General features: G+C 39.0%; 1 protein-coding gene across 4 annotated transcripts in view; it reads right to left on the bottom strand.

The window, feature by feature from the left end:
- SLC25A13 (solute carrier family 25 member 13) overlaps positions 1-18,623 on the bottom strand; it is a 205,807-nt gene that overhangs the window by 27,333 nt on the left and 159,851 nt on the right. For all 4 annotated transcript variants that reach the window (XM_017525168.2, XM_017525167.1, XM_017525165.2 and 1 more), the window contains one exon: positions 3,805-3,945. In XM_017525168.2, coding sequence (XP_017380657.1) covers positions 3,805-3,945 — 141 coding nt within the window. The remainder of the gene's footprint in view (positions 1-3,804; positions 3,946-18,623) is intronic.

The following is an 18,623-nucleotide window of genomic DNA, read 5'->3' on the forward strand; positions in this document are numbered from 1 at the left end:
TGGTGTTGGTGTATCTGTGAAAAGACTCTGTCACTCTCTCATACATCAAGAAATATTCACTTTTAGATATCTCATATGAATGGAATCATGCAGTACTGAAGTTCTGTGACTGCCTTATTTCACTTAATATAATGTCTTCCAAGCTTATATATGTCATTGCAAAAGCAAGGTTTCCTTCCTTTTTAAGGCTAATTATATACCATATTTTCTTTCGTCATTCCTTTGTTGATAGACATTTGGGTTGTTTCAAAGCTTGTTATTGTAATAATGTTGCAATGAACATTGGCAGTACAGGTATCTCTTTCAGATATTTATTCTTCAGATTTCTATTGAGTCAATGCTTAATTTGTGATTATAGAGTTTGAAAACTTTTCAGCAGTGCTTGATGGATCCTAGCTGTCATTGCTTCACTGACCATGGTTTGTTCTCAGAGACACAGATGGTTCTACTGCTTCCTAATTAAGCATCTTTTAGGCCTAATAAGTTGTGCTGCCATTTACTGCTAAATGATAAGCCTCATTCCATTCCTAAAGTATAATTTGTACCCCCATTAACGCTCTGACAGCTCCTATGGAAAAGGTAATGTTCAAAAATAGATAGGTACAACTTTCTTTTCTATGACAAGTTTATTTGACTTTTACTTTTATGCTCCAGGGGTTTATGCAATAAAACAGAAGTTATGCAGTGAAAGGGAAATACATCCTCATATATTCTTTTTAGAAAGTAGTAGACTTTGTTTTCTTAGCTACACTACATTCAAATAGCTCTTTCAAAGACAATTAATTATTCTGCCTTCACTTCAATCACCTACATCCACTGTGCTGTTAACTAAATCTCTCTAAATGTTAGCATTTGGGGGGGGGCTTTGTTTACATTGTTTACTGTATTTGTGCTGAACTATTTCTTACTTTAGGAATTCAAAACATTTACCTGTTTTCTACTTTTTTTCAGTTGCAAATGTATTTCTAAAGGAAGTATTCTAATTGCCATTTACTGGGAAGTCAGAATAGTTTGCTTATTTTGCAAGTCAATACAGGAGAAAAACAGAAAGCCTGATTTTCTAATTTAGGTAAGGTTAAAGCTCAGCAGGTCTAAATACACAGAGCCAACAACTCACCCTTCTTGAGTCTGGCATTGTAATGTTAACAACAGAAACAAAAGAACAGAGGGAAGGAGAAAGAAGATTACCTGTCTCAACTAAATCTAGGACAGTTGTTCTTCTTTTTAAAGACCCACCTGGAGGGACACATACCAGGTTTAAAAGTACTGTGTGAGGTCATTCCTAGTCATTTGCATTTTTCTACTCAATCAGAACTAGAAACAGAAAAGCTTTATTACTAAAAAGTGCCATCCTGAAACAAAAGCACATTAAAACTACAAAGCAATGCTAATGCTGTGATGTTCCCTAGAATGATGGATCTTAACCTGCTGTGATGTCTGACTATGTAAAGGTGAAGTGGGGTAGGTCTGGAGAAGAGAGGTTCACAAGAAACAAAGCCCAAGACAGAATGCTGGGAAAATATAAATGAGGACCAACTAGGCTTGCCAGACTGAAAGGAACCCACACCACAGAGGTCAACATCTGTGGAATGAAATCCTGACTCACGGGTCTCTGAATGTAGCTGATGCTGATGGCCAGCAGGAAGGTAGAGATTACTAGGTCACTTTCTTGCAATGAAATCAAGGTTCCAGAAGCTCAAAGCATTAGTGATTTTCTTGGTAATTACCAACACACCAAAAACACATTTTAGAAGGGAGCACCAAGCCCTCTGGAATGCTTCTGAACTAGATTAAACCACTAGACTAATAATTAAACAATTTCATATGGGAGAGTTCTCTTGCTCCAACTTGAACAATCCTGCTTATTTCAGAAAGCAATTTTAGCACAAAAGTGAAAACAAGAAATTTCTGAGCCTCAATTTCAGCTCAGATATCATGGTTGGCAGCCTCTTTTCACCTGAACTACAAAATCAGGATACCAACTACTTCCAAGAAGTGTTAAAGGGGATTAAGATTATTAAATAATGTGAAGATGAAAAGCACTAAGTCCCAGTATTGTATCATTTGCAGGTAGTTTAACAGCCTCTGTTTCTGTATCAGCAAACAAGTTCCTACCATTTTATTCATCTAGACATTTCGATAACAGTCATTGCCATAGTACCTAAGTGCTTTTTACCAGACAACCCGTTGAAAGACTACTGGCATCGTGTCAAAATGACATGCTGCTACTTCATATTACAGACTGTAAGAGCCTAAAAATTTAGAAAAGATTATTTTTCTTCAAATTGATCAATGCTATGCCTCATGAAAATGTGTTTATTTTTTACAGCTGGGTAATAAATTGGTAAGCAAAATAGCTATAGAACATTGTGTTATGTTGTACAATCACAGATTGAGCATTTTAAGTTCTACTTAAAAAATCAGCAGGTTTATTCCTAAGTATCACATATGCCTAAATATAAGGCAAAAATTTCCCCTGCTAAAATTAATCCCAGAAAAGAGGGCATCACATTATATTCGATCCTCACAAAGTCTCAGATCATGAAGTATGCTTCCCAATCACTTGACCTTGAGAAGCTGAGCACCATATAGGGAAGGCAGATTCTCCTGAAACAGCCACAATTATTACTAACTCTGGATGTTTGCTGAGGTCACTTGCAAAACTCAGTTTAAAAAGAAAAGAGTAAAAAAGTATTTCTGGGAGAAGGATCTCACAAATGCTGTGTCAAATGTCAAAATAAGTCATTTGGAGTTCATTCTAAAAAGCAATATGGTAAGTTGTTACATTATGGGGACCAGTTATATTCATTCAGAATGAATTGGGAATAGGAAAAAAGAAACTGACTTGTCTTAATATTATGTGTCTATGAAATAAAATATGCAGGAACAATATCATACATGAAGGTCAAAAATGCTTCAACTTACAAAGCTTGGGATAAAAATGAAGACAGTGTATTCTGCAAAACCATGCTAACAGATGACCTAAAAAGTGAGCTAAGTGGAGATCAAGACACTGATTCAAAATTCATAAGTAATTTGAATATTTCTTGATAGGTATGTATAGAAACAAAGCAATATTAATTTTATATGTGACTGTATACATTTCTGTGGAAATAAATGAAACCATCTTAAGTAAACATTTGACTTTTCTCTCATACCCCTAAAGGTTTACTTAGTCAAGCTGGCATAAAATTTTTTAAAAAAAAATTCTTAATTGAAAAATTGTGTATATTTTATGTTCAACACAGCCTTACAGCTAGGCATATAGGCAGATAGTTCTAGTAAATTCCATGGTAACTTTTTGGTAGAGCAGTATGAATAACAAATTTCAAGAATCCTCTATAAGTTTGGTTTTGCAATCATTCTGAAAAAAAATTTTCTAAATGAAAAATGATTAAGATTTATAATAATAAAGACAAGGCATACATATATATAGAAAACATGGATCGGAACATATGTATAGGATCAGAAAATAAATTATGATACAGGTTTCTCCTTGAACTGAACTCAGCATATCAATAACAAATCCACACAGAGTTCTAGCCAGTGTTGCTGCAACACTGAACAACTCTAGAGGGCACGATTCCCATCACAGTCATCCAGAATTTGTGTATTGATGAGGATGGTTTTTAGGCAGATGGCAGGAAGGGGCACCTCCTTCTAACTGGCATGAAGATGCCCCTGAAGCTCAGGCAGAACACTTTCTCCAGATGTAGAAAAGCAAAAAAACGGATTTCACGTTGATGAACAGTTTCTACATTAGGAGATGAGAAAGTAATCAAATAAATGACTAAAAAAAGTTACCTTGTAGATCCCAAAGAACCCCAGGTCCCGCACGACAGACAGGGCACTGACTCGCGGACCAGTGGTGATTTCTCCGGCCACTTGCAAACGGATCTTGACGATTTCTAAAGGATTTGTGAAAATCACCTGGGAGCCTCCAGCCTGAAGAGAATAAAAAAGATTTAGGATCAAAGCAAAGAAACGGTAAACGTGGGTCAGGAAGAGATGAATGATTATTCTCAAGGAAGGTTAAGAATATTCTATCCTTAAGAGAATGTAGTTTCAGTCCTTGTGCCATCAATCAAAATGGTTAGAGATTACAAGTATGAATCAAAATATAGTGACTGCCTAGGAAGATGCCCTACCTCCTTAATGTGGGGGCTGAAAGAGGGCAAAGACCAGAGATTTCTGTTGACCTCCCTGAGTCCTCACACTGAAATGACAAACACTCCTTGAAGCACAAACAACTGCCACCACAGGGCTCAAAGCCAAGGGCACAAAGGCAGTAATGAAATGAAAAGCATTCGTATCCAAATGAGACACAGATCTGCCTCTCAGAATACAAGGGGGACTAGGAGGACAAAGGGTCTTGAATGATGGATGTCATGAGTCTGGCAATGATTCAAAAACTGCCAGAGAACATGTAAACTTAGATGAAAGCTGTTATTTTTTTTCTCTTAAAAACTCAAATCGATTATCAAATCTCATTTTATGGAGTTGCAAATTCTTATAATTTTATTTATGTATTACTTGTGTATAGAATTGCTCTTTTCATATGAGATAAATGGTATGTGAAAGTAGCAAAACTATGCACTACGTCAATTATCACTCAAACTTTGAACATCGTGTGTTATTTCATTCCAACAATGGCTGGATGCCTTACCTCCAAGATCATCAGTGAAATCTTTAAAGTACACTATAAGGGAAATTTTAAGATAGCTATTTTGAAGCTAAGCCTATATTTATCATAAGCAATTACATTCTTTCTTACTGTACTTCAACTTGTTATCCCTTGTCACAGATACATGAAATTTTTACATCATCCAAACTATACTTTACTAATTAGAACTAGCTATAAGAATGGCCTTTGAAATATTAGTTTTAATAGCTGGAAAGAAAAATTAGAAACAACATAAATATCTGATGGAAAGGGATGGGTTAAATGAATTTAAGTATGTTCATGCATAAAGATACTATGCAGTCAACAGTGAAAAATGTTCAATATATACTTTTAAGTAAAAGTTCTCATATATTTTAAATGCTGGTACACATTTCCCTTGCCATCCCTTACCACCATGTAGAAGAAATACACCAAAGTAGTGCTTCTGAAGTGGTAGAATTACAAATATCTTTCTTTTCCTTTTTTTTTTTTTGATGTATTTACAATTTTTTCTATATAGATCATATGTTACTTCCATAAAGAAAAATAAGGCTGGGCAGGGTGGCTCACACCTGTAATACGAGCACTTTGTGAGGCTGAGGTAGGCAGATCACCTGAGGTCAGAAGCTAGAGACCAGCCTGATTAACATGGTGAAACCCCATCTCCACTAAAAATACAAAAATTAGCCAAGTGTAGGTGGGTGCCTGTAAGCCCAGCTACTCGGGAGGCTGAGGCAGGAGAATCGCTTGAACCCGGGAGGCGAAGGTTGCAGTGAGCTGAGATTGCGCCATTGCACTCCAGCCTGGGTGACAGAGTGAGACTGTCTCAATAAAATAAAATAAAAATAAAATAAAATAAACAGAAAAATAAACACTTGTACACAGTTTACCTAATATGTATAATGTTAATGAAAAGAATCAAAGAAAGATGTTCATTCATTAACTCTCTAAATCAAATTGTTTTTGCATTTTTTACCAACTTGATAGCTTAATCAAGACACTGCTGTTCTTCCTTAAGTGCAAATGAACTTTTTTTCGGTGAGGGGAAACAACACAAAATCAAATCCTGGGCTGGATTCACTGAAAGGCCCAAGAAAGGGCCTTACTCTAGGAAGTAAGGCCTTACGCTAGGAAGCAGAGTGTGAGATGACGCTGGTGCATTCTGGTCCACATAAAGATGTGCTGTCCCTTGCCCTACTGCTCAGAACAGGTCCACTTTGCCCAGACACTGCTGCTGCAACCTGCAGGTCCCTGGGAAGAACAACCCCTTGCTTGTTTACAGCCCTTGAGTGTTTTGCACCTACATTCCCCATGTGATAGGGACTGAGCTGTTTACAGTTGGTAGAATGATAAGTTGAAACACACCTAGTCGAGTAACCAAGCTAGGGGCAGAGTAAGGATTGTTCTCTGTGTTTTGAACCAGAACTCTTCATATGAAAATCTGATGAATAGTTAGAAAAATGAATAGAAATTTAAAATGTTAAGACTGTTTTATGGAGGTAGAATTGCTGTGAAAGATTCATTAGGTTGGAATTAGCCTGACGGCTGATTTTTCAAAGCTCAAAAGAGGGTAAGACCATCTCTACCCAGGGTAAAATGCAAAGTAATCAGAGAGTACTAGTCTTCTTGGAGGACAGATGAGGAATACAATGCATACTCATCCGAGCACTGCCAACAGCAGGGAAGGAGGTAGTTGAATGGCCCACATGAAGGCAGAGCTTCAGTCTCCCTATTTGTCAAACCATCTCAACTTACTATAAGATAAAAAGAGATGGAGAATGTACAGCAGCCAGCACAGTGCTCAAGACAGAGCCATTACTTCAAACCTGTTGGTTTCTTTCCCTTTTTCTCCTTCGTTGATGTTTTCTTCCCCGGATGTATGTTAAAATCACTTGCAAAATTTTTAAAAATATAGTGACCTCTGGACTTCAGTCCTCACAGTTCAATAAGAATTTCTGCATCTGTCCTTGTTAAAATTTTCCTATGAGATAGATTATAACATGCAGTGAGGCTGAGAATCCCTGCACTATACCATCTGTACTTCACATCTCTAGAATCTGTCAATTCTGAGAATCAGCTTTATTGGCTTTCTGAATGCCACAGTTTCTAATCCCAGTCTTCCATATTATTTCACAGAATAACTTTTTGTTTGTTTTACATCTGATCTCACAAGGAACACTTTCTACATATCCAAGTGGTACTGTTATGAAAGAATACAATTCTTAGGTACAGAATTGTCTTATTATCTCTTATCTTTATTAACACTGGTAAAAGTGGCTAGCATTATATACAAAAAAACAAGAACTTACACTCCCTGACTCCATGCCAATCGACAGATACCACTTCTTTTAAAACAGCAAAGTGAGTTATCACTAGGGATGAAGTAGGAGTCACATCCACTTCAGAGGGCTGCAGGAGGCAGATGCACCGGGAAGAAAGAAAGTAGTGATATGAAGAAAACATAATGATGTACCTATTAACCGTGGTGGCCTCTGAAAGAAAGAACCTACAGACTCAAAGTGGCACATTGTAAAGGTGCTGAAGATGAAACAGGCCCTTTGGAGTCAAACTGGAAGGAAATGAAAGACTCCAAGGCACCAAGAGAAGATACTTATCATCAGAAGCACGGTGTCTGGGTCTTGCCACGACTTGATCATTGAGTAGCACACTGCCTGCTGCTCTTCCGATTCCTAGTCTATTATCCATTCACAGTACCATACCCATGGTTCCTCTTTTGCGGAGATCAAAGATAGCTGAATCGGCAGACAATGGACAGGAACACCTATTGTGTGCAATGTCTTTGCGTCCTTCATCACTTGAGAGCTCTGGCTGTGTGAAGATACTGTTTTTTTTGTGTGTGTGCAATTTTGTCACAAATCATTTCCCTATGACTTTCTGGAGTCTGTGGTAATTAGGACATGGGAAAATATTCCATGCTGAACTGGCTCAGTGTGACATATTATATTTACAGTGGTAACACTGACTTTCCTACATGTTTCCTGGTATAGTCTTTGTTATTAAATCTTAGTTACTATCTAGTACCTGGATCCATCTAAGAGAGAAAGAGAAATGCATACAACTATTATGGACTCACTTCTGCTACTTGATTTTTCATTCAAATATTTACAAGTAATCGTGCTCAAAGTTTGTCCTAGGAAGTGCAAGGACACAAGATGCTTTATTCTCATTCTCAAGGAGCTTAGAGTAGTAAGGGGAGAGGTAATGAATATTCATTAAATATCTATTATGGGGCATTAGGGTGTTGCTTTGCATATATTACATATTTTCAGTCCACTCAAGAGGTACTTTTTGCAGATTTTCCATAAGAGGAAATTGAAGCACAGAAAGATTAAAGCAACTATTATAGACTGAACTGTGTTCTACCAAAAGTCATAGTTGAAGTCCCAACCCTCGAATACTTCAGAATGTGACCATATTTGGAAACAGGGCCTTTAAAAGAGAAATTAAGTCAAAAAGAGGTCTTTAGGGTGGGACTTCAATCCAACTGGTGTTCTCATAAGAAGAGAAAATTGGCACACAGACATGTAAGCACACCAAGAGAAGACACAGGAAAAAGCAGCCATCTGCAAGCCAGAGAGAGATCTCAGAAGAAACTAAGCCAGACAACAACTTCATCTTGAACTTTCAGACTCTAGAAACGTGAGAATATAAATTTCTGTTGTTTAAAACGCCTAGGTTGTGGTATTTTGTTTTAGTAGTGCTAGCATATTAATAGCAACTTACCCAGGGCTATATAGCCAGCAAACAGAAGAAAGGATTTTCAGTGGAGTCCAATAACTATTTGCATCACAAATACAGAAAATGGAACATGAGAACAGATAATTATATGATAAGAGCCAGGGTCCAGACAAACTAATATGACAGTTCAAAGGAGGGCAAGAGATCTCCTGCCTGGAAGATGATAAGCCAGTGAGAAGGTAACATGTTAGCTGCAGACTATGGTGTGATTAGGATTTTGGTAGTCCAGGCAGAGAAAGGCACGAAGGCACAGTGACAAGGGCATGACATACTTATATGGGTAATATACCCAGCATCACTTCTGTCTTAAGTGAAATTTTAATAAGGATAATAATTAGGATGAGATCAACATCATCATCCTCTAGCATTTACTGAGGCTCCTCTAGCTTACCATGTGCCAGGGATTGTGCTAAGAGTTCTATAAGGATTCTTTTTTGGTCTTCTTAGTATCATAAGGTAAGTAATAAGATGATAATATACTGGTCTGAGTGAAGAAACTGAGGCTACAAAAAGTAAAGGAGGCTATTTAACATGCTTGGAGTCACATAGCTATGAAGGTGAAGCTTGGATTCCAAGTTTGACCGGCCGGATGCCAGCAGCACACTTAGAGTTCTTACCATGACAGCCTTTTGCTCTAGATGGCATGGAAAAGTGGTAGAAAAGATGATGGCTGAAAATAAGATTGCTGGAGCCAAATCATGGAAGGTCCAGGATGCCATCTAAAAGAACAGGCTGCATACTGGAGATGGTCTGTGCAACTGTGCAGCAGCAGGAGAGCTCAGGAGCTGTAGAGGTCTGAGCATTATATATGCCTTGGGAAGATGCCTAGGCAGCAGAGGGAAGAGGGCTCATCAGAGAGGCAGAGCCAGAGGCAGGGATCACAATTAGGGTTTTAGCTGACTGGGTGAGCGATAAAAGGCCAGAATTAGAACAATCGTATCCATACTGAAGTAAAGGTGGGGGTTTAGTAATGGATGCAACAGAGACCAACTGGGTTTGGCTGCTGAATATAGGGGAAAAAGAGTGGGTAAGCTCAAAGAAAGAATCCAGGTTTTTTCATCTGTGTAATAGGAACAAAGGGTTGAAAAGACAAAATGACACATTTAGAAGGCAGTGGAAGGGTGAGTTGGAGACACAGATGAGGGCATCACTCCACATATATAACTGAAGACAGGGGCTTAGAGGTAGGAGGACCAAGAAGAAAAATGGAGAGTGGTGAGAGACCTATGAAGTGATGAGAAACCTCTACTGTATACCAGTGGTACAGCAATCCAGGCACAAGAGTTAAGAATGGGGCTTCCAGAAGTGAGAAGGTGAAATGACCAACAATGCCTGCTGACACAGGGAGGCCAAGTCCAGCACATGGGGTGACCTAGGATTGGAAGGAGGATGCTGCAGAGTGAGAGAGCTGCGTAGTCTACTTGTAGGGGAAGGGAAAGTGAGAAGATGACAGTAGTTTACGAGAGCAAGTAAGAGAACACGACAATTCATTTAAGGTTATTAAGGAGAAAAGATCTCGGGAAGAGAGTGAAAAAATAAAACAACTAGGGATAATTATGCTGTGCTCACAAACAACAGTGCAAGTTTTGAGTGGGAATGAAGGGTTGAACATGAAGAGTCTGGATTTGCTTTAGTGATACACAGAGTTGGGGGATAAGTTTGTTACAGAGCAGAAACCAACAAATCATAGTTGTCCTTACTGTTTATGCTTTGAAGATTAAAAAAAAAAAATCAAACAATCCAATCTGGCACAAGAACAGCTAAAGTTCTGATGTATAAACCATATCAGCAACAAAAGACTCCTTTGGAATCAATAGTAAAGTAATACTCTGGCTCACCATAGGAAGTTATGGTCAAGTTACTGTGATCTGTAACACAGAAGAGAAGACGAAGCAGCTGATGATCACAGGGATGAGTCCATAGACTCACGCACTCTATTCCTCAACTCAAAACAGGTTAGAAGGTACGGCAGGTGGCCATGCGTGTAAACAAGGCTTAGGGCTGCACATCTGCATGGGCTGTACACCTGCACCTGGCTGCAGGGGACACAGAGCTGCAGGCAGCACCACAACAGGTTATCTATTCAGAGTTACTGTGTGCACCCACGACTATAGAAGACAAATTATTAAGTTCAGTGCCATCTGGACTCTCTCCCAGACTATTACCAGTAACTGAGGACAATTTTATTGCCCGCTGTATTAGTACTGAATACTAACACCAGTATGACAAATTTTTTGTGTCATTTTTCAAAAGGGGAGCCTATATTCAAAACCATTATATATCTTTATTAGAGGGGAACAATGGAACTGGTACACCAAAACACATTAACTTTTATTCTTTTACAAGTGGCATTAATAAAGAATAACTTAACATGAAATATATAGGATCAAAATGAAGAAAAATATTTTTAAAGGCACATAAACACTTGAATGTAAGAGAAATAAGCATCATTAGATTCAATGTTGCAAATATCACCTGGGCTATAAATTTAAAATGCAGATTTTCCTAAAAATGAATATAACAGTCGAATACTATAACTTTTTCCTAAGTTAATCTAAATTCAAAGCAATCCTCCTAAAAAAACTTCAACAGGGTTTCCTGAATATGTCTGAAGACAGGAATATCCTGAACAAAAAATCATGTAGAAGATCTTGTATCAGTATACATTTATACACATTTATAAAGTGTTAGACACTTTAAAGTTTAGCACAAGACTAGATAAATGGAAAGATCCAAATGTGTAGAGTCACAGAATCGCTGAGAATATTTTTTTTTTTTTTTTTTTTTTTTTTTTTTTTTTTTTTTTTTTTTTTTTTTTTTTTTTTTTTTTTTTTTTTTTTTTTTTAGACAGAGGCTTGCTTTCTCCCCTAGGCTGGAGTGCAGGGGCACGATCTTGGCTTACTGCAACCTCTGCCTCCTGGGTCCAAGCGATTCTCTTGTCTCAGCCTCCCAAGTAGCTGAGACTACAGCTACATGCCACCATGCCTGACTAATTTTTGTATTTTTAGTAGAGATAGGGTTTCACTTTGTTGGCCAGGCTGGTCTTGAACTCCTGACCTCAGTTGATCTGCCCGCCTTGGCCTCCCAAAGTGCTGGGATTACAGGTGTGATCTACCACGCCCAGCCATAAGAAATACTTTAGACTCAAAAATATACATAACTAGTGACAATTTCAATTTTATTCAAATGGGCTTGCAAAATAATTATACTGATATAGATTTTGTCTAAATATAGCATAGTCATTTCAAGATAGGAGCAATGGATGCTTTACCTCTCTATCAATACAATCCTAAGTTCACATCTCCATATGACAGTTTTGGCTTCTGTGATTTATATCAGAAGTCCACGATCTTCATAAATTCACCTCTGCATCCAGGAGTGCTGAGAGCAACCAGAAAGGGCAATAGGACTGTGACTACAACTACGTCAGCATGAATTCTAAGCACCGAGCTTATTAAACCCATAGCATTCTACTGACACAAAGCATCATTATTCCCAAATGCTGTTTTTTTCACATGAAATTGTCCTCATGGCTCAAAGTAAAATTATAAGTTTTTTCTTCTAATACTCCCTTCTCTGAAATGGGCTAGTTTTCAAAGAAACCAAACTGTGGCTCTTATCATAGTGTCTTTGCTCTGTACCTACATGCCTCAAGCTTGATTTCTTCCTCTCCTTCTTACAGTTTTGCCACCTGAATCCCTCTTGCCATGACCTCATTGTTGACACTTCTGTTTTGGCATAGAGAAGTGAAATAACTATGTATTTTTTAAAAACAGAATTTTAAGGGCTGGGTGTGGTGGCTCACACCTGCAATCCCAGCACTTTGGGAGGCTGAGGCAGGCAGATGACTTGAGGTCAGGAATTCGAGATCAGCCTGGCCAACCTGGTGAAACCTTGTCTCTACTAAAAATATAAAAACTAGCTGGGCATGGTGGCACAGGCCCGTAGTCTTAGCTACTCAGGAGGCTGAGGCAGGAGAATTGCTTGAACCCTGGAGGCTGAGGTTGCAGTGAGCCAAGAATGCGCCACTGCACTCCAGCCTGGGCAACAGAACAAGACTCTGTCATGGAAAAAAACAAACTATTTTTAAAAAACCAAGTATTTTAGAAAGGCAACACAATCCAGAGTTCTATTGTACAGTCCCATTTTCTCTAAGTACTCCGAGAACAATGGACTTCACTAAAATGATAATATACTTTAGGTCCAACAGCTGTGGACAAGTAGGTTTTACAGTTACATGTGCCTTAAAACTGACTCACCAAGGCTGTCTGCTCATTATTACAATGACAGGAAATATCAGTGGCCTAAATATATTAACTAAAGGTTAATGGTTCAGAAGCTCCAGTTCCTATTTCCCCATGATCCATTTCCTTTCATCTGTATCAACAAACAGGGCTTTCGCCAATGATTCTTTATTAAATGAGATAGTATTCCTGAACATTTTCTTGAGACTTCAGGAGTCAAGTCAAAAGAACTCATTAGATAAAAATATAAGCCTTCTTACAATGCACCCCCACCGCCTCTCCCAGCCCCCAATCATTCTAGTCAACAATCTTGAGAATATTCAGAGAATATTAAAAGTCTTACAGAAAAAATAAAATTAAAACCATCATCAGCCTGCTGTCCACAGAAAACATGGCAGTGTATTTTTTAATATAGCACAATTTCAACCATATTTTAAACTAAAATCATTAAATATAACTGTAATTTAATCACCCTCCTTTAATTTGAATTCACATGGTAGATACTTATAGCTACTTAAAAAATTAAGTGGCTAAATGTATATGAAGAATATGTATCTTGATATTTTAATTATGCTCACTTGAATGTGCTTAGCTTTAAAGTGGTTTTCACAAATGACATGTGCTAAGAATATCTAATTGCATACTGACATTCTAAAATGTGTGCTTACATGTGTCGAAAATAGATTAATATAAAGTTATAGAATAGACTTTTACTAAAACCCAAATACGTTATTTTGATTATACGGATACAAACAAAATTGTAACTACAAATAAAGTCTATACTAATAGATGTCTAATGACTTATATTATATTAAGATGAATACACAAGTTATGATAGTGTTTGATATTTGAATACATTAGAAAATAAAGATTTGTATAGAAATCTAAGGTTCCACATATTTTCCATTTGTTTTCTTACTAACTCAGTGTTAAATGGAGACCCAAAAATAATTTGTATGTCGCACAACTATTATTATTGTATGTAGAGCTCACAGGTTTAAAAGAGATATTCAGCAAATAGCAGCGAATGGGGTAAATTAAAACACATTGCCCAATTGCAGTCAAGTGCTGTTCACAACTGTTCACAAGTGCTGAAGATGGTATTCAGCAACCTCACAGAGAAGCTGGCAAAGATGAAGTGGCATGAGGTCGGGAGGCCACTCACCCTGTCCAGCTCTGAAGGGAAAGTGTGTCAGACCCACTGCCTTCACAAGACATACCATCACTCTCCTGCAATCAGAAACTTGAGTCCTTACAAACTTCGAAAGACCTTTTCTTAAACCCTAGCATTAGGGGCTGAATTGCATCTCTCCAAAATTTGTATAATGAAGTCCTAACCCTCAGGACCGCGGAATGTGACTGTATTTGGACTTAGGGCCTTTTAAGAAGTAATTAGAAATAAATTAAGTCGTATGAATGGGCCCTAATCCAATATGACTGGTGTCCTTCTAATTAGAGATTAAGACACAGACAACATACAGACTGAGGGGTGACCCTGTGAGGACACAGTGAGAAGGCAGCCATGTGCAATTAAAGAAGAGAGGCCTCAGAAGAAACCAAAACGGCCAACACCTTAACCTTGGACTTCTAGTCTCTGTTGTTTAAGCCACCCACTCTGTGGTATGAGGCATTTTGTTACAGCAGCCCTAGCAAATGAATACACCAAGTTAGACCGTCTGACTAAATGCACATCTTGAAACACAAAGCAATACAGAATTTTTCTCTCTTGATTTGGTATGTATTTTAAACTCTTAAGTGAAAAATTGGTTACTAGATTATTAACAACATTGCAAAGATAGGAAAATAGATTCTTACTCTATAATTGATTCTAAGAAAGGTACCAAATGAAATATCCTAGTTCTAATTTCTTAACCACATGGTGAGGCAGAAAAAGGCTATTCTGTTTACATGTTTTACAAATATTAAGTTTCATGTTTTCAGCTTCATAGGATTTTAATGGGCCCATAGAAGCCTGGCCAAGAAACCAAAGTGGAATCTATTTGACTGACATTAAAAAGCAATTAAGTTACAGGCCTGTCGAATATGTTAACATTTGGGGTCTGTCTGTTATACATGTGTATTTTGACTACTACTACCAGAATAGTTTAATGATTTACAGACCTTCAATGTCTAAAATACCTTAACTGTATGAACGCTATGACCCAGTCTTTCTTCAGAGTTTCCTATCATAACAAACTCCTCCCTATTTACTAGAAATCCAGAAAGATGGCCCAATGTTTGAACTGTGTTGAGTCAAACAACTCTGAGACTTTCCCAGAGAGGGGAAAAGGAGAAAAACAGAAAGGAAATATCTGGCTAGCTAAGTGTCTAGCATGAGAGTTGGACTTTTCCCTAATAAGATGACATTTCTGAGCCACCAAAGGCAGCCCTTAGCCAGGGAGGCTATCCTTAACTGTTTTAGTCTGTTTAGGTTTCTATAAGAAAGTATCATAAACTACTGGCTTATAAATAACATAAATTCATTTCTCAGAGTTCTGGGAGCTCGAAATCTGAAATTACACTGCCAGCACAATTGGGATCTGGTGAGCACTGTCTTCTTGACTCACAGACGCTGTCTTCTCACTGTGTCCTCACATGGAGGAAGGAGTGGGGGATCTCTCTTGGATCCCTTTTATAAGGGCACTAATCTCATCATGTAGGCTCCACCCTCATGACCTAATCACCCCCAAAGGTCCCACTCGTCTACTATCATCACATTGGGAGTTAGGTTTAAACAAAACAACTCTGGGGGAAATAAACATTCAATCTATAGCACCCTTGAGCCCTTAGTACCATCAGATATTTCTTTTATTTTTGTCCTCAGTCCAAGTAGAAATCATCTGGAGAAAGAGCCTCTCATAGGAGCAGGCAGGGAGCGGAACTCTATTCAATACCAATGCCTTAGTCTCATTGCCTGAAGGACTTTTTGAGCAAACCGATGGAGCTGCCTCTTGGCTTTTCAGAAATCTGCAAATTTAGATAGTGCCATGAGATTAGCTTTTTTTTTTTTTTTGGTCGTTCATTGGCTCCTCTTTTTTATTTTTTTATTTTAAAGGCAGACTGCCACATGCAGCGCCTCATTTGGATGTGTCTGGAGTCTTGGAAGCTTGACTACCCTACGTTCTCCTACAAATGGACCTTGAGAGCTTGTTTGGAGGTTCTAGCAGGGGAGCGCAGCTACTCGTATACCCTTGACCGAAGACCGGTCCTCCTCTATTGGAGATGGTTGTCCTCTTCGACCGAGCGCGCAGCTTTGGGAGGGACACACATGGAGTGGTGAGGGAGGAAGGGGACACCCACCTAGCCAGCCAGATCAGCCCAATCAACCCTGGCGATCAATGGGGTGACAGATGTCGCAGCCAGATCGCCCTCACATCCGTGGCTCCTCTTTTTTTAAAGCTCCTCTTTTCTATGATTCCTTTATGACTCTGACATAATTTCATGTTAGTAATTCAATAAAGTATTTTCTACTTAAAATATAAGCCATAATAGGTAAGCTATACCAAATGATCCATGTTGTTTATCTTCTTCCTGTTCTTAAGGTTCTGAATAAATTTGGGGATTATTTATTTGTCATTCTTAGAAATGAAGTCAAATAAAATAAATATCGGCTTTATAAAGGTTGGTTCTATTACTGAGCAATCATGGAAATGTCCCAGATACTTAGATACCTAGGCATGGTTATAGCTATTCCTTCAATTCCTTCACCCCTACTCTCTCATCAGTTTTTGGGGTTAATGCCTCTTTGCTAGCCATCAGTCTCTAAATTAATAGTAACATGGTATACAGAGTCACTACGCTTCCTTTCCAATTCTATGACTGCTTTCATCACCAACACCTTGTAGTCAAGCATTTATTCATTTAATAGACATTTTTTGAGTTTCTTCCCTATGTCAGACATGATGCTAGGTACACAGCTATAACAGTGTGACATAGGCCCTGTCATTCATATTTATAGATGTCTCAGTTCAGTCATTTACCCAAGGTCTGTGAGATGCAATTAGTTGTCAGCACAAAGTTATAAAGAAAGAGCTCCTCAAGTGGCAAAGTAGTCACCATGGCTGAAAAGGTAGCAGGTCATACCTAATACCAGATACAGTCTAAGCCTTCAAGTCAAAAGGAGACGGAAGACAGAGAAAAAGTGTAAGTACAAATCAAGAAAATCTTTAATATGGTCTTACATTTTGGGAGAGTATGCAAAAAATTCTCCCAGGGAATATTCCAAACAATATTTGAAAACAAATGTAATCACTAGATTTTCACTGAACTACAAAAGGTTATAAAGACATAAGCATTAAAAAAAATTAACATTATTGTGGAGGGATCCAAGATGGCCAAATAGGAACAGCTCTGGAGTGCAGTTCCCAGCAAGAACAATGCAGAGGGCGAGTGATCACAGCATTTACAAACGAGTTATTACTGGCCACAGACCAGGAGATTCCTGGGCTGAAAAGTGCCACGAGTTTCCAGCGCAGCTGTCTCAGCCCGCATAGTGGGTCTCTGCACAAAAACTCACACAAACCTGAGTGGCTATTTCAACTGGGGCCTGGAATGCCTGGGAGACAGAGCCGCCCATTCAACTGAAAAAAAGGGGGCTGAAACAGGGAACCAGATGATCTGGCTGGGAGGGCCCCACCTCCACAAAGACCAGCAATCTGAAACAATCTGGACTGAGTTTCACAGCAGGCTCAGCTAGACCTGGGACGGTCCAGTTCTGTGGGGGGAAGGGCGTCTGCCATTACTGTGGCAGTCCACCATTTCCAAGGCAATCTGACATTACCAAGGCAGTCTGCCATTACCAAGGCAGTCCACCATTACCGAGACAGTCCACCATTACCAAGACAGTCCACTATTACTGAGGCAGTCCACCATTACCAAGACAGTCCACCATTACTGAGGGAGTCCACCATTACCAAGGCAAACCACCATTACAGAGGCAGTCTGCCATTACTGAGGCAGACTGTCATTACTGAGGCAGTTCTAACTACACCTCTATAAACAAAACCGCAAGGAAGTTCACACAGCAGCTGGGCAGAGGCCACGGCAGTTCAGCAATGCCTCTGCTGGCAGACTGTGACTAAGCTACCTCCTTGCTGGGCAGGGCATCTCTGAAAAAAGGCACCAGCACGTTAGGAACTTATAAATAAAGCCCCACCTTCCCAGGACAGAGTACCTGGGAAAAAAGGCAGTTATGAGTTCTCCTGCAGCAGACTTAAACGTACCTGCCCAGCAGCTTTGAACAGAACAATGGAGCTCACAGCTCAGCCCTTGAGTTCCTATAAGGGACAGAGTGTCTCCTCAAGCAACTCCCTGACCCCCATATATCCAAAGAGACACCTCATAAAGGAGAGCTCAGGCTGACATCTGGTGGATATCCTTCTGGGACAAAGATAACAGGAGAAGAAACCGGCAGAAAGCCTTACTATTCTGCAGCCACTGTAGGTGATCCCCAGGCAAGCAGGGTCTGGAGTGGACCTCCAGCACTCCTACAGCAGAGGGGCCTGGTTGTTAAAAGGAAAACTAAAAAACAGAAAGAAATAACTTCATCATCAACAAAAAGGTCATCCACTCAGAGACCCCATCCAAAAGTCACCAACTACATAGACCACAGGTAGATAAATCCACAAAGATAAGAAGAAACCAGTGCAAAAGGATGAAAACACCCCAAACCAGGACACCTCTCCTCCTCCAAGGGATCACAACTCCTCACCAGCAAAGGAACAAAGCTGGATGGAGAATGGGTCTGATGAATTGACAGAAACAGGTGTCAGAAGGTGGGTAATAATAAACTTCTCAGAGCTAAAAGACCACGTGCTAGCCCAATGCAAAGAAACTAAGAACCTTGAAAAAATATTAACAAGAATAAACAGCTTAGAGAAGAATATAAATAACCTGATGGAAATGAAAAACACAACACAAGAACTTTGCAAAGCATATACAACTTTCAATAGCCAAAT

The sequence above is a fragment of the Cebus imitator genome, unplaced genomic scaffold (assembly GCF_001604975.1).
Source record: "Cebus imitator isolate Cc_AM_T3 unplaced genomic scaffold, Cebus_imitator-1.0 Scaffold37, whole genome shotgun sequence".
NCBI lineage: Eukaryota > Metazoa > Chordata > Mammalia > Primates > Cebidae > Cebus > Cebus imitator.